The sequence below is a fragment of the Peromyscus californicus genome, unplaced genomic scaffold (genome assembly GCF_007827085.1).
Source record: "Peromyscus californicus insignis strain IS unplaced genomic scaffold, ASM782708v3 Scaffold_4__1_contigs__length_199733344, whole genome shotgun sequence".
NCBI lineage: Eukaryota > Metazoa > Chordata > Mammalia > Rodentia > Cricetidae > Peromyscus > Peromyscus californicus.
This window is the reverse complement of record NW_026294562.1, coordinates 62,706,839-62,726,880: the sequence shown is the minus strand read 5'-3', so window position 1 is coordinate 62,726,880 and position 20,042 is coordinate 62,706,839. Positions and strand designations below refer to the sequence as shown.

Here is a 20,042-nt window from a genome sequence, read left to right as displayed (position 1 = left end):
AGTCCAGGCAGGTCCAGTCCCCTCCTCCCAGGCTGAGCGAAGTGTCCCTGCATAAGCCCCAGGTTCCAAACAGCCAGCTCATGCACTGAGGACAGGTCCCAGTCCCACTGCCTGGGTGCCTCCCAAACAGTTCAAGCTAATCAACTGTCTCACTTATCCAGAGGGCCTGATCCAGTTGGGGGCTCCTCAGCTATTGATTCATAGTTCATGTGTTTCCATTAGTTTGGCTCTTTGTCCCTGTTTTTTTTTCCAATCTTGGTCTCAACAATTCTCGCTCATACAATCCCTCCTCTATGAAGGGCAAGGGTCGAAGGAAAGAGATCTTAGGGGAGCTGGAGATCCCAGCTGGATCAAGAACAGAGAGGGAGAACAAGGAATAAGTTTATCTTCTAAGATAGTACAGATACTGAACCTCCTCCATGATACACTGCAGGGGCTGCCTGGTTTGATCCTGATGAGAAGCAGCAACTGGTACCATTTGGTGAGGAGCACAGGGTGAAGTTAGTACTTTTCCTATGAAGAGGCACATCCACTGCAAGGAGCTGAGACTGTCTGAAAGTCCTGTGTCTAAACCAGGCTTTGCACATCATAGATTCATCGTCGTGATGATCTTCTGATCTCCTTCCCACTGTTTATTCTTGAAGAACTAAGCTCCCTCCAGTGTGCTAGCCAGTCTCAATGTGAACTTGGGAATTTCAGCATCTAACGTCCCTCATTGTTCATGTTCTGGAGCTTCAGGGTTCCCAGTTAAGAACCCTGCATGATGTCTCACAACACTACAGGATCTTACAGGTTGTCACTGCACTGTCTGTGCCCAGGCCTGAACCTGCCCTTAGTCCCTTTACTGAAAGATCATGTTTATCAGGCCTCAGACATTCCTTGTAATTGTTCTATTCTTGCTTCCAAGTGTTCTCATAGGACTCAGATGGAACATTTTATTTATCAATGTGTTTGATTTTAATATGATCAGAAATTTTGACACATGTGCTATGGAATAATTGATGTTTTCTTGTTCAGTTTCAGACCTGTCTGCTGCTGTGCACACACTCACATTCCATCTCTCACTGCTGTAAAGTGAATGCACAAGTGTAGATATTGCAATGTGATTTCTAGAGTGTTGACAGCATTGTTATACTGTTCAAAAGACACGTCTCCATCTAATCTCTCAGTAATAGTCTACTCCGCAGAGGTCGTACTCTCCACTCTCTCATTGGTGCCTCCTCTCTCCACTTTAAAGCATGTGCTCCCATTACTCTGATGTGCTCTAACACACTTAAAACATTTTCAGGCTAGATGCCAAGGCTTTGGTTAAACAAACTTAACAAGTGAAAGTAATCTTTCTTTATACTTTTCAAGGTCCACACTTAAGGAAGTGGTTTGAATTCTTTTTTAACCATTCAAATGTGTTTTACAGAATACTTCCTTCCATATAGCCCAGTTCCATGAAGATAAGGACATTTTCATGATCCCAGAAGTCCTCTACATCTTCTTGTTCAGGTCACAATAATTAGGAGGTGACACAGATGTGCATCTTCTGCTACAGATCAGGTTGTGAGAGCATTTCCCTCCACATAAAAGCACATAACTTCACTGTCAACAATCATTGTGCACATCTTAAACATTGGACTCCATCCACACTGTTTTCTGTTTATATCTGGCTTTTCTGTAATCTATTTTTCTGAATTGGTGTTATGAATACCACTAACGACCATGAATGCTGTCAATCAGTGCTGTGATTCATGGAGTGGGAAGCTACTGAGGATCTATCAAGGGTATAGGCTAAAGAGAAGACAATGAGTCAGAGAGATGGATCTGTGCTCCATAGAATAAGCATCTTGAAACACTGGGTAGCAGAGGGTGAGCTTCTGAACAAGGTCATTAACACCACACAAGAGCAGCTATAGACAATGGTTATGAATTCAGTTGTGGGTATGTTAACTTTGATGTTACCGTGGTTCATTGAGACAGAAGAGCCCCAGAAGTGCTTTGGGTTTATAGGCTTGAGTTTTGAGAAATGCTCTCTGGGGTGATAGATTTGAAGTGGGTTAGAGTCAGGATAGCTCCAAGTTCAGGAGAAGTCACAGATTGCAGTAAGTAAAATTCAGAAAACACATGGCTACTTGGCCATGGAGGATACCATTATCAGGTTAAGATGGTTCGTAGAACAACCACTCTATGTATTTAAACAAAAAAAATGCCTGAGAAGCTAGGAGACCAGATATGAAGAAAGGTACATGAGTCACCTCAGTGTGTGTGTCCATCAGAAATTGTCATTGTATGGAGAATACCTGCTGTGGAAGGGGGTACAGGTGTGTTTCCAGCACTGTCTACAGAGCACAGTGCTTATAGGTGACTGATAAATAGACTATAAACAGGTCCTGAGTGAGGGATGCTCCACTCAATCCACATGTTCAAGATGAGGGAGAAACAGATATCCCTCTTGATCCAAATCTACAGGGTGAAAGCTTCTAGGTGGAAAATCAAAAGTAAATCAAATATATGTGATTTCAAATTGTGTGATACAGACAAGAGGTTTTCATGAAGGAAATACATTCACTCCTTCCCTTTCTGACAGCAGAGAATTTTCAGATGACCAAGTTTGGAAACTAGATTTTGAAGTGGTAAACTGTCGTGTTGTCTCAGGAGCCAACAGACACGGTTGTGAAACGGATACTCTCCATCATGATGTTGAGTCCCAACCAGACAATTGTGACAGAGTTTGTACTGGAAGGGTTCTCAGAGCACCCTAGTCTACGGCTGCTCCTGATTGGCTGCTTCCTGTCCCTCTACACAACGGCTCTACTAGGCAACATTGTCATCATTGCTTTGGTCACCTCCAGCACTGGGCTCCACAGTCCCATGTACTTTTTCCTGTGCAACCTGGCCACCATGGATATTGTCTGCACCTCCTCCGTGCTGCCCAAGGCACTAGTTGGTCTAATCTCTGAGGAAAACACCATCTCCTTCAAGGGGTGCATGACCCAGCTCTTCTTCCTTGTGTGGTCTGCATCCTCAGAGCTGCTGCTGCTCACAGTCATGGCCTATGACCGCTACATGGCCATCTGCCATCCCCTGCACTACAGCTCTAGGATGAGCCCACACCTGTGTGGGGCCCTAGCCATGGGTGTGTGGTCCATCTGTGCTCTGAATGCATCTGTCCACACTGGTCTGATGACAAGGCTGTCATTCTGTGGCCCCAAGGTCATCACCCACTTCTTCTGTGAGATCCCCCCACTCCTCCTCCTCTCCTGCAGCCCCACATATGTCAATAGCATTATGACTCTTGTGGCAGATGCCTTTTATGGAGGCATCAACTTCATCCTCACCTTACTCTCCTATGGCTACATCATCATCAGCATTCTGCGCATGCGTTCTGCTGAGGGCAAGAGGAAGGCCTTTTCTACCTGCTCTTCCCACCTCATCGTGGTCTGTGTGTACTACTCATCTGTGTTCTGTGCCTACATCAGTCCTGCTTCCAGCTACAGCCCAGAAAGGAGTAAAGTATCTTCAGTGCTATACTCAGTGCTCAGTCCGACCCTGAACCCTCTCATCTATACACTGAGGAACAAGGATGTCAAGCTCGCTCTGGGGAGACTCTTGCCCTCTTCCTCACATTAAGTGGAGATGTGCAGGCTGTTCTCCTGGCCTGGGCTCTCCCTACACATGCCCTCCTGAGAGCAGCCCTGTGGAGTGGGGTGTACCTATCATTGTTTTAGAAAAACATTCTCTGATGCAAGGACTGGACAACTGTACTTACTGTAACCTCAAAAACAACAACAACAAAATTCTGTAGATATAATGTAAACAAATACTCAAGCTTTATCTCCTAACTAGTACAAACCATTTCAAAAGCAAAGTTTATTTAAATGGAGATTCCATGTTCCTAGTCTGGAAAGTTTCAGTGGGTGATAATGGTGATAATCACAAAACAAAGCCCTTTCCTCCAGTGCCGCCCTGTAAACAGCACAGGGCTTTGTTTCAGAACTCTGGCTTAGAATCTAAACTTCATAAGGAAACTTGAGGGGCGAGCATGGTCACAGTGTCTTGGGAAGACCAAAGTTGAGTGGTTCTCCATTTCACAGCTGCCTACTGAGCTGTGGAAGTCAAAGCTGGGATGGAGAAAACAGAAATTTATGGAACAGAGATTAAATTTAAGTTTCAAAAATGAATTCACATGTGTGAGTCCAGCTTGCTTATGACAGTGATGACAATCGAACTCCTGGGAAAGATTAATTATTTCCAACAACAAGTTTTGGGGAAACTAGATGAATGTCTAAATGCAAAGGGTGAAATGGAGCTCTTCCTTCACCCTATGCATGAAAATCAACATAAAAAGAAGATAGACAAAATGTTAGGATGAAACTTTTTTCATATAACATATTTTAATCATATTCTTTCGCTTCCCACAACTCCCAGACACTACCTACCTACTTACCTATACATCCAATACTCCCCTTTCTCTGAAACAAAATGCAAAAAAAAAGAAGAAAAAAAGACAAATCCAAGTCAATAAGACAAAAAATTACCAAAACAAAACAAAAAGCACACAGCAAAAATGGAGTCAGTTTTGTGTTGACCAACCACTCCCAGCTAAAATTCCTCGAACAATCTGTGTATTCCTGCCTGGCTACTGGCCAATCAGCGTTTTATTTATCAGTCAATCAGAGCAACATTTCATAGCTTCAGATATCCACAGCAAATCTAAGAAGAGGAATGAGGAGGCAGAAGACAGGAAGAGGAAGGGAAGTGCATCTGGAGGAAGAGGAAGACACAATGAGGAAGGAAGTGCACCTGTAGGAAGAGGAAGGCAGAAAGAGGAAGGGAAGTGCATCTGTGGGAAGAGGAAGGGAAGTGTATCTGAGACCACTACTAAGATTTGGTGGGAAGACAACTGGAGAAAGGGCAGCATCTGCAGCAACTGCTGCTGAGATGATGCTGTATCCTTTTCTGACTAAACACATTCTTCATCAACTTACTTCCTTATTCTTCTTAAATTCTGTACCACAGCAGGACTTGTGATGCAAATCAGGTATGTTGTATTAATTAGCTCTCTTCAAACTTATGACCAAAATACCTTTTCAAAACATTTGTTCTGTCTCATGTTTTCAGAGGACTCAGTCCATGAGTGCTTGGCTCTTTGTTTTGGCCTATTGTAAGGCAGGGACTAAAGCAGTGGAAGTATGAGATAGAGAAGTTTCTTCCCATCATGGCAGCCCAGAACACATAGAAGAGGAACATCTGTACACAACTGACCTTCTCCTTTTCCATTTAGTCCAAGCTTTTTAGTCCACTGTCCCTGGGGTACTGTTGCTCACGTGGAGAGTGATCTCTCCCTTCAGTAAATCTGGAAACACTCAGAGGCTACCTTCTGGGGTGCTGGAAGAATACAATCAGAAATGAGGCTGTGCAGTGTAGGAGGCAGTAAGGAGTGTTTTCTTTTATACCTGCTGCTGGCTTCTGAGTATGGAGAATAACACACATATGCTTCTGAGATGACAGACTCCAGGGACAGACCCAAATGTGGTCTGTATGCCAATGTGGCTCTTCATCCACATAACACAGAGGAGTTCTGGACATCCCCTTTAGTATCTATTCTCTTGACTCACAAGTTGAATGAAAGAGCAGACTGGGGACATACCCCATGGAAACAGCTTATGAATGTGAGTTGACATTGTGTGTCAAGTCCCTGAGCAAACTGTGTATGCATCAAGGACCTGACTTTTCATGGGGACAGAGTTGGCCATGCTCCAGGGAGCTGACCATGTGGTGATGCTAGGAACAGAAATAAAATCAGCAGGATGTGGATGGTGAGATATTGCCATGAGAAGGATTTGCTTTGGTGCAGCTGTTGACCACAGAGTATAGGATATAACATTCAGGTCCTTAAGCCAGTGGCACACTCTCCAGAGACAGGCACAGTGTGCTCTTTCTAGGACTGCATCTTGTCATCCATGTGGCAGCAATAAGTCCTGAACCCCCATACCAGGAGCTTTGTTCTCACTAGGACATCAAACCAGGGTACACAAGCCTAGCCCAAGAAGGAAGGTTGGTCCTCCGTGAGATCAGCTCCTCAGGCTGACAGGGTGTCTCAGATGGCTCAGATTGTCAGCCATAGCAACTAGGCTGGTCCTCAACCCAGACTCAGAACAGTTTCCCATGGAAACAAACAAGGATGTTGTGCTGACCCTGAAGCACTGAACTCTGATAGTCACACCAGTCCAACATGTGCTTGAACTGCACAGGTCCACATAAAACAGACAAGATGCCTTTGTCAGCCAGAGTATGTGCACTAACAATCAGCATGGGGAGCGGGGTCCTGCAACCTTACTTGGGCAGTCAGAGAGCAATGAACACTAGGCTTTTCCATGTGTGTGAGCCATGAGTCTAAAGTTGGGGCAGGGTTGGGGCTACAGCAGTATCTATCCACTGTGGCCTTATGAGGAGGGTACACAGCATGAGCAGGATTGCTCTCAGCCAATCATCAAGCTCAGGTTGAAAATGAAATTCAGGTTCCTAATGAAACTCCTTCATCTACTTCCACAAGATCGTGCCCTGTACTAGAACATAGTCTCAGAGATTCGGGGTGTTAGGTGCATATTAGTGATGTTTCCACCACCCTGTGACTGCCCCCCCCCCCAAGACTACTTCTCACTCTCCTGTTAGGGTCTTGTGGGGAGAGAGATGTGGGAAGATTATGTTATGCTGGCTCCACTTTCATTTGCCAATCAGAAAATCAACAGCAATGTGAAAAAGGTCCCATCAGAAGGGGCAGGCTTGTTCACCTCTTCCTGGGATGAACCTTCATTCTTTTTGTCTTCACCTTCTCAGCCACAGGGCCCTCAGGACACTGTCTGTTTGTCCAGGCTTGCCTAAGCTTCATGAAGTCTGTTACTGGCCAGTGGCCAGGGCATGTATGTGGTGTCCCTGAACACCCAGATACCCAGATAAACCTTAGTACACCTTAGTCAAGGTATGTCCCAAATCTTGCCTGGGAAATTCAATTATAGAGGATTTGCTGCTGATCTAATACACAGGTGGAAGTAGGCATCCTGTATCTTCTCTTGAAATGGGACTTGAGCCACTACCAAAGACCACACTATTTCTGTGCCTTTGAGGCCAGTAGCAATTAGTAAACTCCCCACGTCAAGATTTGGGTGTCAGAGAGGTGAATCACAATGTCCTACAGACTTGAAAATCCCTTGACGCCATCTCTATTCACCTCAACACCTACCCTCCAGAGGTGTCAAGAGGAAATTGCTGCCTGTAGTCTCTTTAGAGTGACTAGCACGATGAGAGATGGATACAGTCCAGGGTCATTCTTCCTGCTTGGGGAAGTAAGGCAATTCTTTACTTGCTGCCCCTACTAAAGAAGGGATGAGATAGACATGGTGTGCAGGTCCTCCAGAGAGACTAATGGTGTCACATTAATTGTGACAGACAGGCTAGGGACAGGAGCTGCTGCTGAGAAGTTTTCCTTACAATCCCTCTAAACCTCCTCTAGGTCCAGTGTCAGTGGCTCCAACCACTCCTGAATCGTGACTGATAGTGCTCACTGTATCTTTATGTATTTGTGGGTAAGGCACATGAGCTCTCTGGAGGGGACATACTTCAATTCCAAAGCAATGAAAAGGTCACAAGTATGAACTTATATATGAGTACAGGCTTGGGGCTGGGCATCCAGTAGTCAGTAGACAGAAACTAGATAGATAGATAGATAGATAGATAGATAGATAGATAGATAGATAGATAGATGATAGATAGGTAGATAGGTAGACAGACAGATAGATAGATAGATAGATAGATAGATAGACAGACAGGTAGACAGACAGACAGATAGGTAGATAGACAGACAAGAGAACATGAACCTCTGTGACTTCCTCAGCAGACATCAGAAGTATCCACAAATGTGCATCTGTATTTTTCTGACACAAGCCCTCATGCTCTTAAGTGTCCCAAACTCTGTCAATACATCTGCTGATTGAACAACCAGCAGGTAAGAGAAAGCACTACCTAATTTTAAACATCAATGTACATTAAGGGTTTTTGAAACCAGGAAACTTTCTAGTTGATTCCCTAAATGACAGTCTTCAATGTACTGCAGAGGCTCAAACCCTGGGAGAGAGGCCAGCCAGGTCTAAGGTCCCTCGGGATCTCATCACACCCTCCAGTCTATGGAAGGTTTCTGTCCTGCCGCTCAGAGTTCAGAGGTATCTGCCAACATCAAGAAATATAGACTTATATCTGGACAGCCTTGGCTATATGATGCAACCCAAGGCAACCTCTGCCCCATGTGAAGTCTTCCCCAAGCCCTGGGTCCTGTGGCCTTGTACCTGCCTGCCAAGTCCACGGTGGAATTTATTCAAAAGATCATACCCAGGTCAGATAGGTCACAGATGTTTTTCTGTGTTCCTGCTGCCTGTGGCCAGAAGCCAGATGCTGGCCCCACACCAGCTCAGTGCTTGCCTCCAAGTCTCAGATGGAGATAGAGTAGAAGAGGACTCATGGTACCTACAGGTTCTAGTTCACCAGAAAAGGACCTCAGCTCTCTTTAACTTCATGAGGCCATTCATGAAGAAGTCTGCCTGTCTTTGGAACTGCGATGACAAAACATGTGTGGGAAAAGATCACCCTACTCTCTGTCTCGATAGAGGAAAGCTAGAGCTGGAGACCTGCAGGATGTCCTGGAGAGTCCAGGCAGACAGGACTCCAGGACCCCAGGCTGCTATCCCACATACCCCAGCACCTCAGGCACTGGCTGGTGCTGTACACTTATCCGGGCTGGAGCTGTAAGAATCTAGTTCCCTGAAATATGGTGGTCGTGTGTCTTTAAATGGACCTCCACCAATGAAGTTTCTTTTACTTTCTCCTCAAGGTACAAGTTTTAGGATAGTAAATGCCTTCAGCATCACAAAATTCTGATAGAGAAATGGAATAAAGGTGGAACTTACATTCTTGGTGCTGGAAAGGTTTAAAATTAGGGGCAATGTATCTGATTTTTTTATATTGACATAATTTTTATTGATTCTTTGGTAATTTCACATCATGCACCCCAATACTACTCATTTCCCAGTCTTTCCATGTCTATCCTCCATCCATGTAGCCCTCCCCCAAAAGAAATTTTTCTAAAAAATTTTTTAAAGAAAAGAAATGCACTTCTTTCCTCCACATTCCCCCGCCTCTCCATCATATAATCATTTTGTCATAGTGGCCTTGGGAGCTGCAACGTGTCTCAAAGTAGACCCTCTTGGCCAAACAGCTTTACTTGCAAATGTTCATTGCAATGAGTTGTTGGTCTGGTTCAAAGCTTCTGGCTTCTGGTATACCATCAATACTGGACCTTCACCAAAATTTCTCTCAGATATTCTGTTATTGCCTGGAATCACCGACAACCTGTGGTTATGGTTCCACAGGACCCATCCCTTCACACACTCCAGCAGCTCAAAGATGGGATAGATGTTGAGGTGGGTGAACTCAAAGTCTTGGATGTGGGCCTGGGTGATAGCTGAGTTGGTTAGTCCCAGCCTCCACTGGCACCTCCCCAACTCAGGCAAGGGTCAGGGCCAGATCTCCTGTGCCCACTCCATCAGGGCCAGCTCTTCCATGTGCATTCAGATCCAGCTCTCCCACTGTGCCTGGTAAAGGGGAGGAGCAGTTTTTCCAGGGCCATTCAGGGTTAGGGCCAGCTCTTCTGTGCCCATGACACTGGGGACAGTCTTCTGGGGGAGGGACAGCTCTCCCACTGAAGCAGCCGGCAAGGGGCAGGACCAGCTCTCCTATGCCCAGGCCACTGGACCAGCTCTCCCATGACCCCTGATGGTAACATGGGCCACAGACATCAACACAGACCCCAGCTGAGGTAGGACCATGGACCCAGACATGGCCCTTGGCTGAAGCTTGGGCCTGGACATCACCATGGCCTTGACTGGCAGCATAGGCAACTCAGATTAGTATGGCCACAGCAGCAGCATGGCCCCAGACATCAACATGGCCTCAGATGAGGGCCCAGACCACTGGCATCTGCACAGCCTTCAGTGGTAACACAGGTCACAGATATCAACACAGACCCCAGCTGTGGTAGGGCCATGAACCCATATGTGGCCCTCAGCTATAGCTCAGCTGGAAGTCACCACGGCCTTAAGTGGCAGTATAGGCCACTCAGATCAGCATGACCCCCAGCAGCAGCATGGCCTCATGTGGTGGCCCAGACATAGATACCTGTATGGCCTTTGGTGGTATCACAGGCCATGGACATCAACACAGACCCTGGCTGCAGTAGGACCACGAACCCAGACATGGCCATGCACGGGAGCATAGGCCTGGACATCACATGGCCCCAGGTGGCAGCACAGGCCACCCATATCATCAGCCTGCTCCTCACAGCCATCTCATCTTCAGGGCCTCTTCTCTCTTTAGTGTGCAAACCACTCTGCTTCTCCTTCTCTCCCATTTCTCCACCACGTACTTGTTCATTGTAGTGGTGCCTGCCCATCCGGACAGCTTGCTGTGAGGCAGCCTTGCAGTGTGTGATTTTTTTTTTAATTAAGCCTATATTCATATATAAAACCCTTCACAACAATGGTGACATTTTCACCTCCACCTGTTTGTACTGTCCCTTCCAGTCTGAGCTGCCAAAGTGTTTACATAGTCTGGAACAACAATATAAAAGAATGCTAGCTATACAGAGGAGCTGAAAAAATAATGCAGGGTTTCCCCCACCCATTGTGACTGGGATTCAGCTAAATAAAGGATTTCTGTGCTTGACCTTAAAATGTCAGAATAAATGACAAAATAAGAGTGGTTGGATGATGATAACACAGTTGTAGCTATAAGTGGTCTTTCAATAAAGTGTTCTGTGTACACCAAGGTTCCAGGCCAGGCCTTGGGTGCTACTGTAGACATTCCAGGGTGCAACCATGGTGAGGACCCTCAGCAGCCTTCTTCTTAGTTGAGATCTTGCTGAGATCTGAGTCACTAATTGCAACATGGAGCTGTTTGTGAAGCTTCTTGAAGCTTTTCACATACTTCCTACCATACTCCTAGATTTTCCCATGTTCTTTGAGAAACAGATGTATACGTTAGCCATCAATGCTATAGTCCCAGAAGAATACACTAGCCTGGCTGTATATATAGGTGAGCAGTTGAAAGTATATTCATTGTCTTTTTTTCTACTCTGGATATTCCACATCTGAAAAACACAAAAATATTACCACGTGAGGAAGCAGGGATGAGTAGCATCAAAATATTGTTAAGAACCCTAACTAAAACAGAAGTTGGTACCAGGAGTGGGGTATTGTTGTGCTAGGCCTGACCATGTTTTCATTTGGGGGGATTTAGACTTTGATATTGTGGGTTAGAAAAGCAGTGTAATGCCGTAAGCACTGCTTAATGGGCCATAGTAGTAGGAGTATGGAAGGCAATGGTGCTGAGAATTATTTGAACTGTGGGGATCAAGAGGTTTCAGAGGAGAAGCATGTTAGTCTGTGACCTAGATACTGGTCTTGTGATATTTTGGTGAGGAATGTGGCAGCTTTTTGTCCTTGTATGAAAAGTCTCCCTGAGGCTAAAGTGGAGAGTTTTGGAATAATTCATTGTCAAAGAAAAACTCAAAACAGCCTAGCATAGACTCTGTCATGTGGTTGTTAGTGGCAACTATAATGAAGATTTATAATGAAAAGGAGCAAGCTGGGCAGGGAAAATTACAAATTGTAAATTTTGAGGAGAAAAAAAGAGCACCAGGAAGTGGAATGGAATAAAGTCTTGTTTTCAAGGAGATAAACAGATTAAGAAATAGAATAAAGGGAGTGGTGACCTCAGGGCAAGATCGCACCCAGAGAAATTTCCAATTTGTGAAAAGGAATTAAAGAACATCTTAGAGCCAGGTGTGGTGGGACACACCTTTAATCCAAGCACTCAGAAGGCAGAAGCTGGTAGATCTCTGAAGTTGAAGCCAGTCTGGTCTCCAGAGCAAGTTCAAGAAGAGCCAAGATTAAGTAGTAGAAGTAATAATCAAAAACAGAAAGCTAGTGAAGATGTAATTGAACATGGGGGCCATGTTTCAGCCCCAGCAAGCAGCAGAACTTGGCAGCTTTGGTCATTTGGATTTAGAGTTAAGGATAGAAGGAAGGAGCTATGGAATAAAGCCACTGAGGCCAGACATGTGTCAGAGGTGTCCCTGAATGGAGGCCTAGTAGAGAGGACATTTCGTGAAGCTGTGAAGTTGAAGCCTGGATTTCCTTGGAGAACCCAAGATGTCAGACATGCTAGAGATGTAGGATACCTGCTAAGGAGAGCTGATAACAGGGAATAGAACCAGCCCAAGAGAAAGAAGTGTGTTGTAGTCAACAAAGCTGAAAGAAGTTGGAGATCTGAAGAGTGTTTTGACATTAGACATGGAGATGCAGAGTTCGGAGTTCGCCCAGCTGGTTGTCGGTCTTGCTTTGGTCCAGTATTTCCTTGCTATGCTTCCTTCCCTGTGTTTTTGAATGATAATATATGTCCTGTGCCATTATATGTTGGAAGTATGTGACTGATTTTTTATTTTGATTTTTACAGGTGATTACAGTTAAGGGATTGCACAAATCTCAGAAGAGACTTTGAACTTCAATTTTAAAACATTGTTGAGACCGTGATAAACTATAGGGATTTTTGAAGTTGGACTGAATACTTTTTGCATTATGATATTGTTACAAGTTTATGAGGGCCAGGGAGTGGAATGTGGTAGTTTGAATGTAATTGGCCCCCATAATCTCATAGAAAGTGGCACTATTAGGAGATGTGGCTTTGTTGGCGTGAGTATGGATTTGTTGGAGGAAGTGTGTCACTGTGGGAGTTGGCTTTGAGGTTTCCTACGCTCGGGATACCACTCAGTGTCTCAGCTGACTTCCTATTGCCTGCAAGATGTAGGACACTCAGCTATTCCTCCAACACCATATCTGCCTGCATGCTGCCATGCTCCCTGCCATGATGATAACGGTCTGAACCTCTGAAACTGTAAGCTAGCCCCCACTAAATCTTCTTTATAAGAGTTACCACAGTCATGGTGTCTCTTCACAACAATAAAAACCCTAAGACAGTTGCTAATGCCAATGTGCAGGACTGGGCATCATTTTGAATTCTGCGAAGAACCACTCTCATCTTTCTCATGCACACAAAACTCTCCACAAAAAGCCTGCATTACAGCGGCTGAATATATCCTTCATATCAGTGTATGGCAGTTCCCCAAATGGCCAGATGAACCATAAAGACAGTCATTGGCCACTAGTGTGAGCTCCTCCACTTACCTTTCCCTTTATAGTCAACGTCTATGCCAATATTATGACCTTTGACTTGAGATCCCATGTTACTGCCCTTCAGAAAATGATATTACAACTTAGATGAGATCTTCAACATGAAGTTTCTACTTTTTCTTATGAAAGCAGTACATAATCTGCTGGGAGTTAAGAATGTATCAGTCCTGTGTCTAACTCAGCCTTTGCCCAGCTATGAACCCCTGGCTACGATGCTCTTCCCACTGTGCTCTTCAGAAATAAGTTCTCTTCCTCTTCCTTCCAATTAGATGTAATCTAAATGTGAGACCTAGAATCCTAGATCACAAATGCCCATCTGTTTTCCTCGGTTGTTTTGTATCACATTGGTTTGGGATTTGCAGGCAGGAGTCCTCCACAGTGCCTTTGTCTCCTTTAGCATAGATTCATTGTTGATGAGTAGTTCCTTCCATCACAGCTCAAATCAATATTCTATGCTGATGGTTTTCTGCCTAAGCCTCAGCCCTGGTTCCCATTAATCCAGAACTATATATAAGGATTTAGATGTTCACTGTGATGGTTCTTGTTCTTGCTTCTAAGTGTTCGTGTAGCGAGATGATTTGGCGTATTAGTAAAGTTTGGTTCACCTTCTTTTTCTTCATACACCTGTTCCTTTAGTGAGTTCACATGTTTTCCTGATAGCAGTTTTCTTCACTTCTGAATGTAGGACTCCATGACAAATACTCTGTGAGCGGGTCTAGTGGTTATAAGTCCCTTTAGCTTTCAATTGCCTTTGTTTCTGAGGGGCCTCTGCTTGAAATAGTGTCCTTTTCTTTTTCCTGGTTCTTTTTTAAATAATATTTTTATTACTCCTTTGAGCATTTCATACAAGAAATTTTGATCACATTCACTCTCTACTCCCCCTCATAACTCATCTCAGATCTACCCTTCCTCCCTACCCACCTCACTCGGTGTCCCTTTTTTTGCAGTAGATGTCCTTTGACTCTTACAGTCTCTCGGTCGCCTCTTCCATGATGTTCCTTGGGCCTTAAGTGTAGGAGTTATGCTGTAAATGGACAGGACATCCCCACAGTCAGTTGATTTCTTCATTTTAACTAGTTGTGGATTTCTATAATAATTTCTGTCTACTACATAAAGAAGCTTCCTTGATGAATGATGATAGCTATGTTTATCTGTGAATGTATTTGGAATATATATGTGGAAAAGTATTCAGAATACAGTTATAAATGATATTGGCTTAGGAAAGTGACAGTAGCAGGTTCTCCTCTTGGTTCAAAGCAGAAGTAATTAGCTAGTTTATAGTAACAAGATGGAATCCCTCCTATTTAATGTGCCTTAAATCCAATTAGGTGGCTACTCCTGGGATATAAGTGCTGCTATTACACCTCTAGGAATATTTTGCTGGGCTGATCATTTTTGTAGTTCACAGACTTTACAGCTGGGTGGCATATGGATTGCTTTTCTCCATCAGCAGCTCTCATGACTCCTTTGGAAATTGGGAGCTTGTCCCCAGAAACAAAGCTTCCAGGTCAGATCCAGATTGATTCTTCCAAGTCCTGTGTCTGAAGTGTATGACGTCTTCAGCAATAGGGTCTTACCTTCTTTCTCTGAAAGGCACCAAGGGCAATGGCAAACAATAATCTATAGTGTTTTTGGGGGGGTCTCTCAGTTTCCCCTGACCAATAAGTCCTCGTGTGTCACATTATATACCTCATTTCTAAGTCTTGCTTAAACTTGAGTCTGTTTATATGTCTAAGGAGAAGACGGGTGATGAGGAGGTTCTGAGGGGCATCAGCATTTTCTACATTGATATCTACTTCTGCAAAGGTCATCGCTGCTTTCATATACAATGCAGGACTAATTCCCTCTTTCAGGTTTTGTGGCAGGGATTCATCTACCAATTGAAGTGTGCAATGGTACTTATGGAAGTAAAAACAGCCCATCAGAATCCAAGTTTTCAATATTCACAACCTCAGAATCCTCCCAATACATCTTTACCCCAATAAGATCCTGCTCTCTTCCAATCATTCCCCTCACTTTAACTGCAGATGCCCTTCAAGGCTGACATTTAGACTTCCATTATAATTAACTCAATTACATAATGAGAGATTGTATTTTACTTTTGGTAACCCTAGTCCTATGTTTTTAGGAAAGAAGACTCTCTCTCAAAGCATACATAGAAGACTTTAGATTGTTTATTTATATCTGGGTCTAAGGTTGATAAATTTCATCTATGAGCTCATTTTTTTCCCTTTTTACTTTATCAAGAGATGCTAGAAACAAAAATCAGCATTATTATATTCCTTAGACTTCCCCAAATGCTCAAAACTGTTACGTATACAATCACTAAATTCCTTGACTCTCACAAGTGGTCACTGCGAGGTATCACATGCATTTATCTTGCCTAGTTATTTTAAAAGTTCATATGGATAGATTGTCCATGCTTTCCTTATTATCAAGAAGGTCTTTAGCAACTTAGATTGTAGTCACATTAGAGAACTAGTCCCAGAAACCACCACATTTAAGACGTTCATTTTTATAACCATTTCTCTAGAAAGACAATACCATTATCTGTATTAGCAGAATTATCAAGGAGAATAGAACCGAGAGAGAGAGAGAGAGAGAGAGAGAGAGAGAGAGAGAGAGAGAGAGAGAGAGAGAGAGAGAGAGTTTTCTAAAAGGGAATTTATTAAATTAGCTTACAAGATAGGAGGTGGGTAATCAAACAATAACTGTATTCTGGGGAGACAGAGAGCCAAATAGTGGATCTCTACAAGAAACCTGTCACTTCAGCAACCCCATCTGGCATTAAAAACCAGAATCTGTCTGGGAGCTCCTAGTATTGAGTCCATATTGGAAGGGAGAAGAATCTGGAATCTGATGTCACTGGAGCCTCCCAGCAGCAGCAGCAACAATGATAGACACATTTGCTCAAAAAGAAGACATAAAGACAGCCACACATACTACTTTTTTCTTTAAACCCCTGTTTATCTGGACCACCCACTGCAAAGTGCCACCCACTTCGAGGGTAGGACTTTTTCACTCAGTTAATCCCTTCTGGGAATGTTCTTACAAACACACTGAGAGGTGTGTCTCCTAGGTGATCCTAAATCCCAACAAATTGAAAGTCAAGACCAGCCATCACAGACCCCTTCCTTCTCGTTCTCTGTGTATACTTAAGAGTAAAGTAAGTCTTGCAGGTAACACTATATAGCTCTTACCTATTTTGTGTGTGTGTGTGTGTGTGTGTGTGTGTGTGTGTGTGTGTGTGTGTGTATGTGTGTGTGTGTGTGTGTGTCTTTCTGCCACTAAGTGATACTTTGGAGAATTTTATTTATAGCAGGGTAATTATGCATGTTTAACAACTACTGGTGTCTTTTGTGAATTGGTCAGAATATTTTTTTTTTGTTATCTAGAGTTTCTTATGACATAGGTCTGCCACTGAGATTTCTAAATCATCCACAAGGTAGTTGCATCTCACAGGTTCTATGACAGCAAGGAAGCATAGTCAGAATTTACACTGTCAGCATGGTTTCCTGGGGCAAATTTGATATTTGAGCATCTCCAGTTTGGGATAGAGGACCAGAAGCTATCGGATAGGAATGGTGGCTATCCTTAACTAGTCCAAGGATTATTTCTGAGCATGAGAAAAAAATCAGGTTATGAGTCCTGTTCTGGACATGATTTGTGAGATTAAAAGTACCAACAAGGAAAAAAATGAAGAGCTAGGGGACGGAAATGGAAGCTTACAGAGTGTAGGGTATTGTGGGGGAAAGTGTAGATGTGGTGAGTTTTGCTGAATTGCCTGGGGCTGTGGAAGAGCTTCACGGAATAATACATTGTGGATATGCTAGACCATGAGGATTAGGACTGCAAGCAGTGAGAGAGGGGTGAACAGTGAAGGCATCTTCACATAAATAGCACCACAAAGAATTGGCACATACAGGTTCCTAGGCAGAGTGTGTTTGTCTATAAACTCATGGAGAAACCTACAGAAAAGGCCACTGGATGGTCTCAGGTCATGGCATGGGTATTTCAGGGGAGGGGGGGTGCTATTATCGGCAGAGTCTAAAAATAAGATAATTAGAGAAATTGAGCCTTGCTTGGCAAAACAAGCACCATCCCCTCCCTCACACACTGGATGACTGAGAGTGAGCTGCATATTAAATCACACGGAAAAGGCTCTGAAAAATAGTGATGCCACTGACCATGAGTGTTTTTAATTTAGCATGGCTACTGGTCACAAAGGCAGAAAAGCCACAGAGTACTTTGTGTTCACAGGCTTGTGGTAGAGAGGGAGGCTCTCTGGGGTGACAGATTTGAGATAGATCATGTTAATGATGGAATCAACTGTAAGAAGAACGATGGATCACAGTAAGCAAAGCTTATAAAAGACATTCATTTGGGGTTCGAGACTTGGCTCAGAGGTTAAGAGCACTGGTTGCTCTTCTAGAGGATCAGGGCTCAACTCCCAGCATCTACATGGCAGCTCAAGACTGTAACTCCAGTTCCAGGGATTCTGACACCCTCACACAGACATACCTGCAGGCAAAACACCAATTCACACTTTAAAAAAGACATGCATTTATGAAGAGTGACACAGAGAGTTATGGGCAAGCGGTGTCCACACAAGTACCAGAGAAAGGATAGTGACCAAGACAGATCCCAGGAGACAAGGTTGCACAGAGACTACAAGAGCCATCTCAGCATGTAGTCTTCCCAAGAGGGGACAGTGGTGGTGAGAATAGCTGTTATGAAAGAGAAGGGCATAAATCTGTCTTCAGAACCGTCACCAGAGCACAGCTTGGAAGTGACACGGAGTAGAGTAGATGGGTCCCGAATAAGAGATGCTCTGTTACACTTGGAACCTAAACCTAGAAAGCAAAAGTTTCAAAGGTATAAATTAAAATGTAAATGAAGAAAATGAGCTTTCAAAACTAGGAAGGGTGGGTGATGAGTAAGCAAGCTTTCATGAGCGAGACAGGTTCACTCTGCCCCTTTATGGCAAGAGGGTAAGCTTTAAGATGGTTAAGTTTGAAAATCAGACTTTGAAGTTTTGAACTATGACCTGTCTCAGAGGCCTGTGGACACAGGAATGGATCCAGGGCTGCTCAATGTTAATGTCAAGTCCCAACCAGACAATAGTGATTGAGTTCGTGCTACAAAGGTTCTCAGAACAGCCAAGTTTGTGACGGTTCCTGCTTGGCTGTTTCCTGTCCCTCTGTAGTATAGAGGGTATGGCATAAAGTCTATACCATGGCATTCACAATGCTGTAACCATTGCTTTGGTCACCTCCAGCACTGATCTCCACAGTCCCATGTACTTTTTCCTGTGCAACCTGGCCACCATGGATATTGTCTGCACCTCCTCCGTGCTGCCCAAGGCGCTGGTTGGCCTGGTATCTGATGAAAACACAATCTCCTTCAAGGGGCGCATGGCACAGCTCTTCTTCCTTGTGTGGTCTGAATCCTCTGAGCTACTGCTGTTCATGGTCACAGCCTATGACCAATACGTGGCCATCTGCCATCCCCTGCACTACAGCTCTAGGATGAGCCCACACCTGTGCGGGACCCTAGCCATGGGTGTGTGGTCCATCTGTGCTCTGAATGCATCTGTCCACACTGGTCTGATAACACGACTGTGAACAGCATCATGATTCCCATGGCCAATGACTTTTATGGAAGTATCAACTTCTTGCTCACCTTACTGTCCTGTGGCTGAACCATCATTAGCATTCTGCACATGTGATCAGCTGAGGGGAAGTTGGAAACCTTCTCTATCTCTTCTTCAGACCTCCCAGTAGTTTCTGTGCACTGCTTGTCTGTGCTCTGTGCTTATATCAGAGCACTTCCAACTATACCCTACAAAGCAGCAGCGTCTTCAAAGTCGTACCCAGTCCTAAGCCTGATCTTGAACCTGCTCATCCACACACTGAGAAATAAGGAGATGATGTTCAAGCTGCTCTGTAGGCCTATGCTCCTCTCACATTTGCCTTGCTGAGAGTATCTCCATAAAATTCAGAATCAGCTATCATAATAAAGAAAATAACCTCAGTCACAGGTGATAGACTCTGTGTTTTTGACTCTGCTGTGTTATTTTGGTCACAGGGATGTATGTGCCAGCCATAAATGTCTGATTTTCAGAAGCACCGGTGACCTCAGGGTCCTGACACATGTTCTCCCGTCTAGGTAAGCATCCCAGGGTGACACCACCCCAGAGCTTGGCTTTGCTCAGCTCAGCCCTCGCTTACTTACCACTACCCCTTTTTATTGTTTAAGAGGCCAGTGTCCCTCTTTCCCAATGACTCACCCTGTTGGTGGATGAGTTGACTTTTCTCACTGCTTTGACAAAATAGCTGACACGGGCAACTTGACAAAGGTCTTATTTTGGGCTCACAGTTTGAAGGTACAGTCCACCATGGCAGAAAAAACATGGTGGCAGAAATGTCAACTAGATACATGGCATCCACATCAGAGAGCAAAGAATATTCACACTCAGCTAGCTTTCTCTTTTGCACATAGTCTGGAACTCTAGCCCATGGAATAGCGATGCCCCATGGTTAGGGCAGGACTTCCCACCTTAACTAACCTAATCTAGATAGTTGTTCATTGACTACCAAGAGACTTGTCTCTTTGGGGATTCTCGGTGCTGTCAAGTTGACAATCAAATTATCCATCACAAGAGGGTAATTAACGGTCTATTCTTCACATCCTCTCCCTCCCTCAATACATTGCCATGTTCTATTCTTCAAAATCCTCCACATACCATGCCCCAGC

General features: G+C 44.2%; 1 protein-coding gene and 1 pseudogene across 1 annotated transcript; both read left to right on the top strand.

Moving 5' to 3' along the window:
• The first annotated feature begins 2,664 nt into the window (after positions 1-2,664).
• LOC128094452 (olfactory receptor 13A1-like) lies at positions 2,665-3,618 on the top strand. The gene has a single exon (XM_052712847.1). It carries the CDS (start codon positions 2,683-2,685, stop codon positions 3,616-3,618), a length of 936 nt encoding a protein of 311 aa, XP_052568807.1. The 5' UTR covers positions 2,665-2,682.
• Positions 3,619-18,379: 14,761 nt separating this feature from the next.
• On the top strand, positions 18,380-19,266 carry LOC128123817 (olfactory receptor 13A1-like; annotated as a pseudogene).
• Positions 19,267-20,042: the final 776 nt, after the last annotated feature.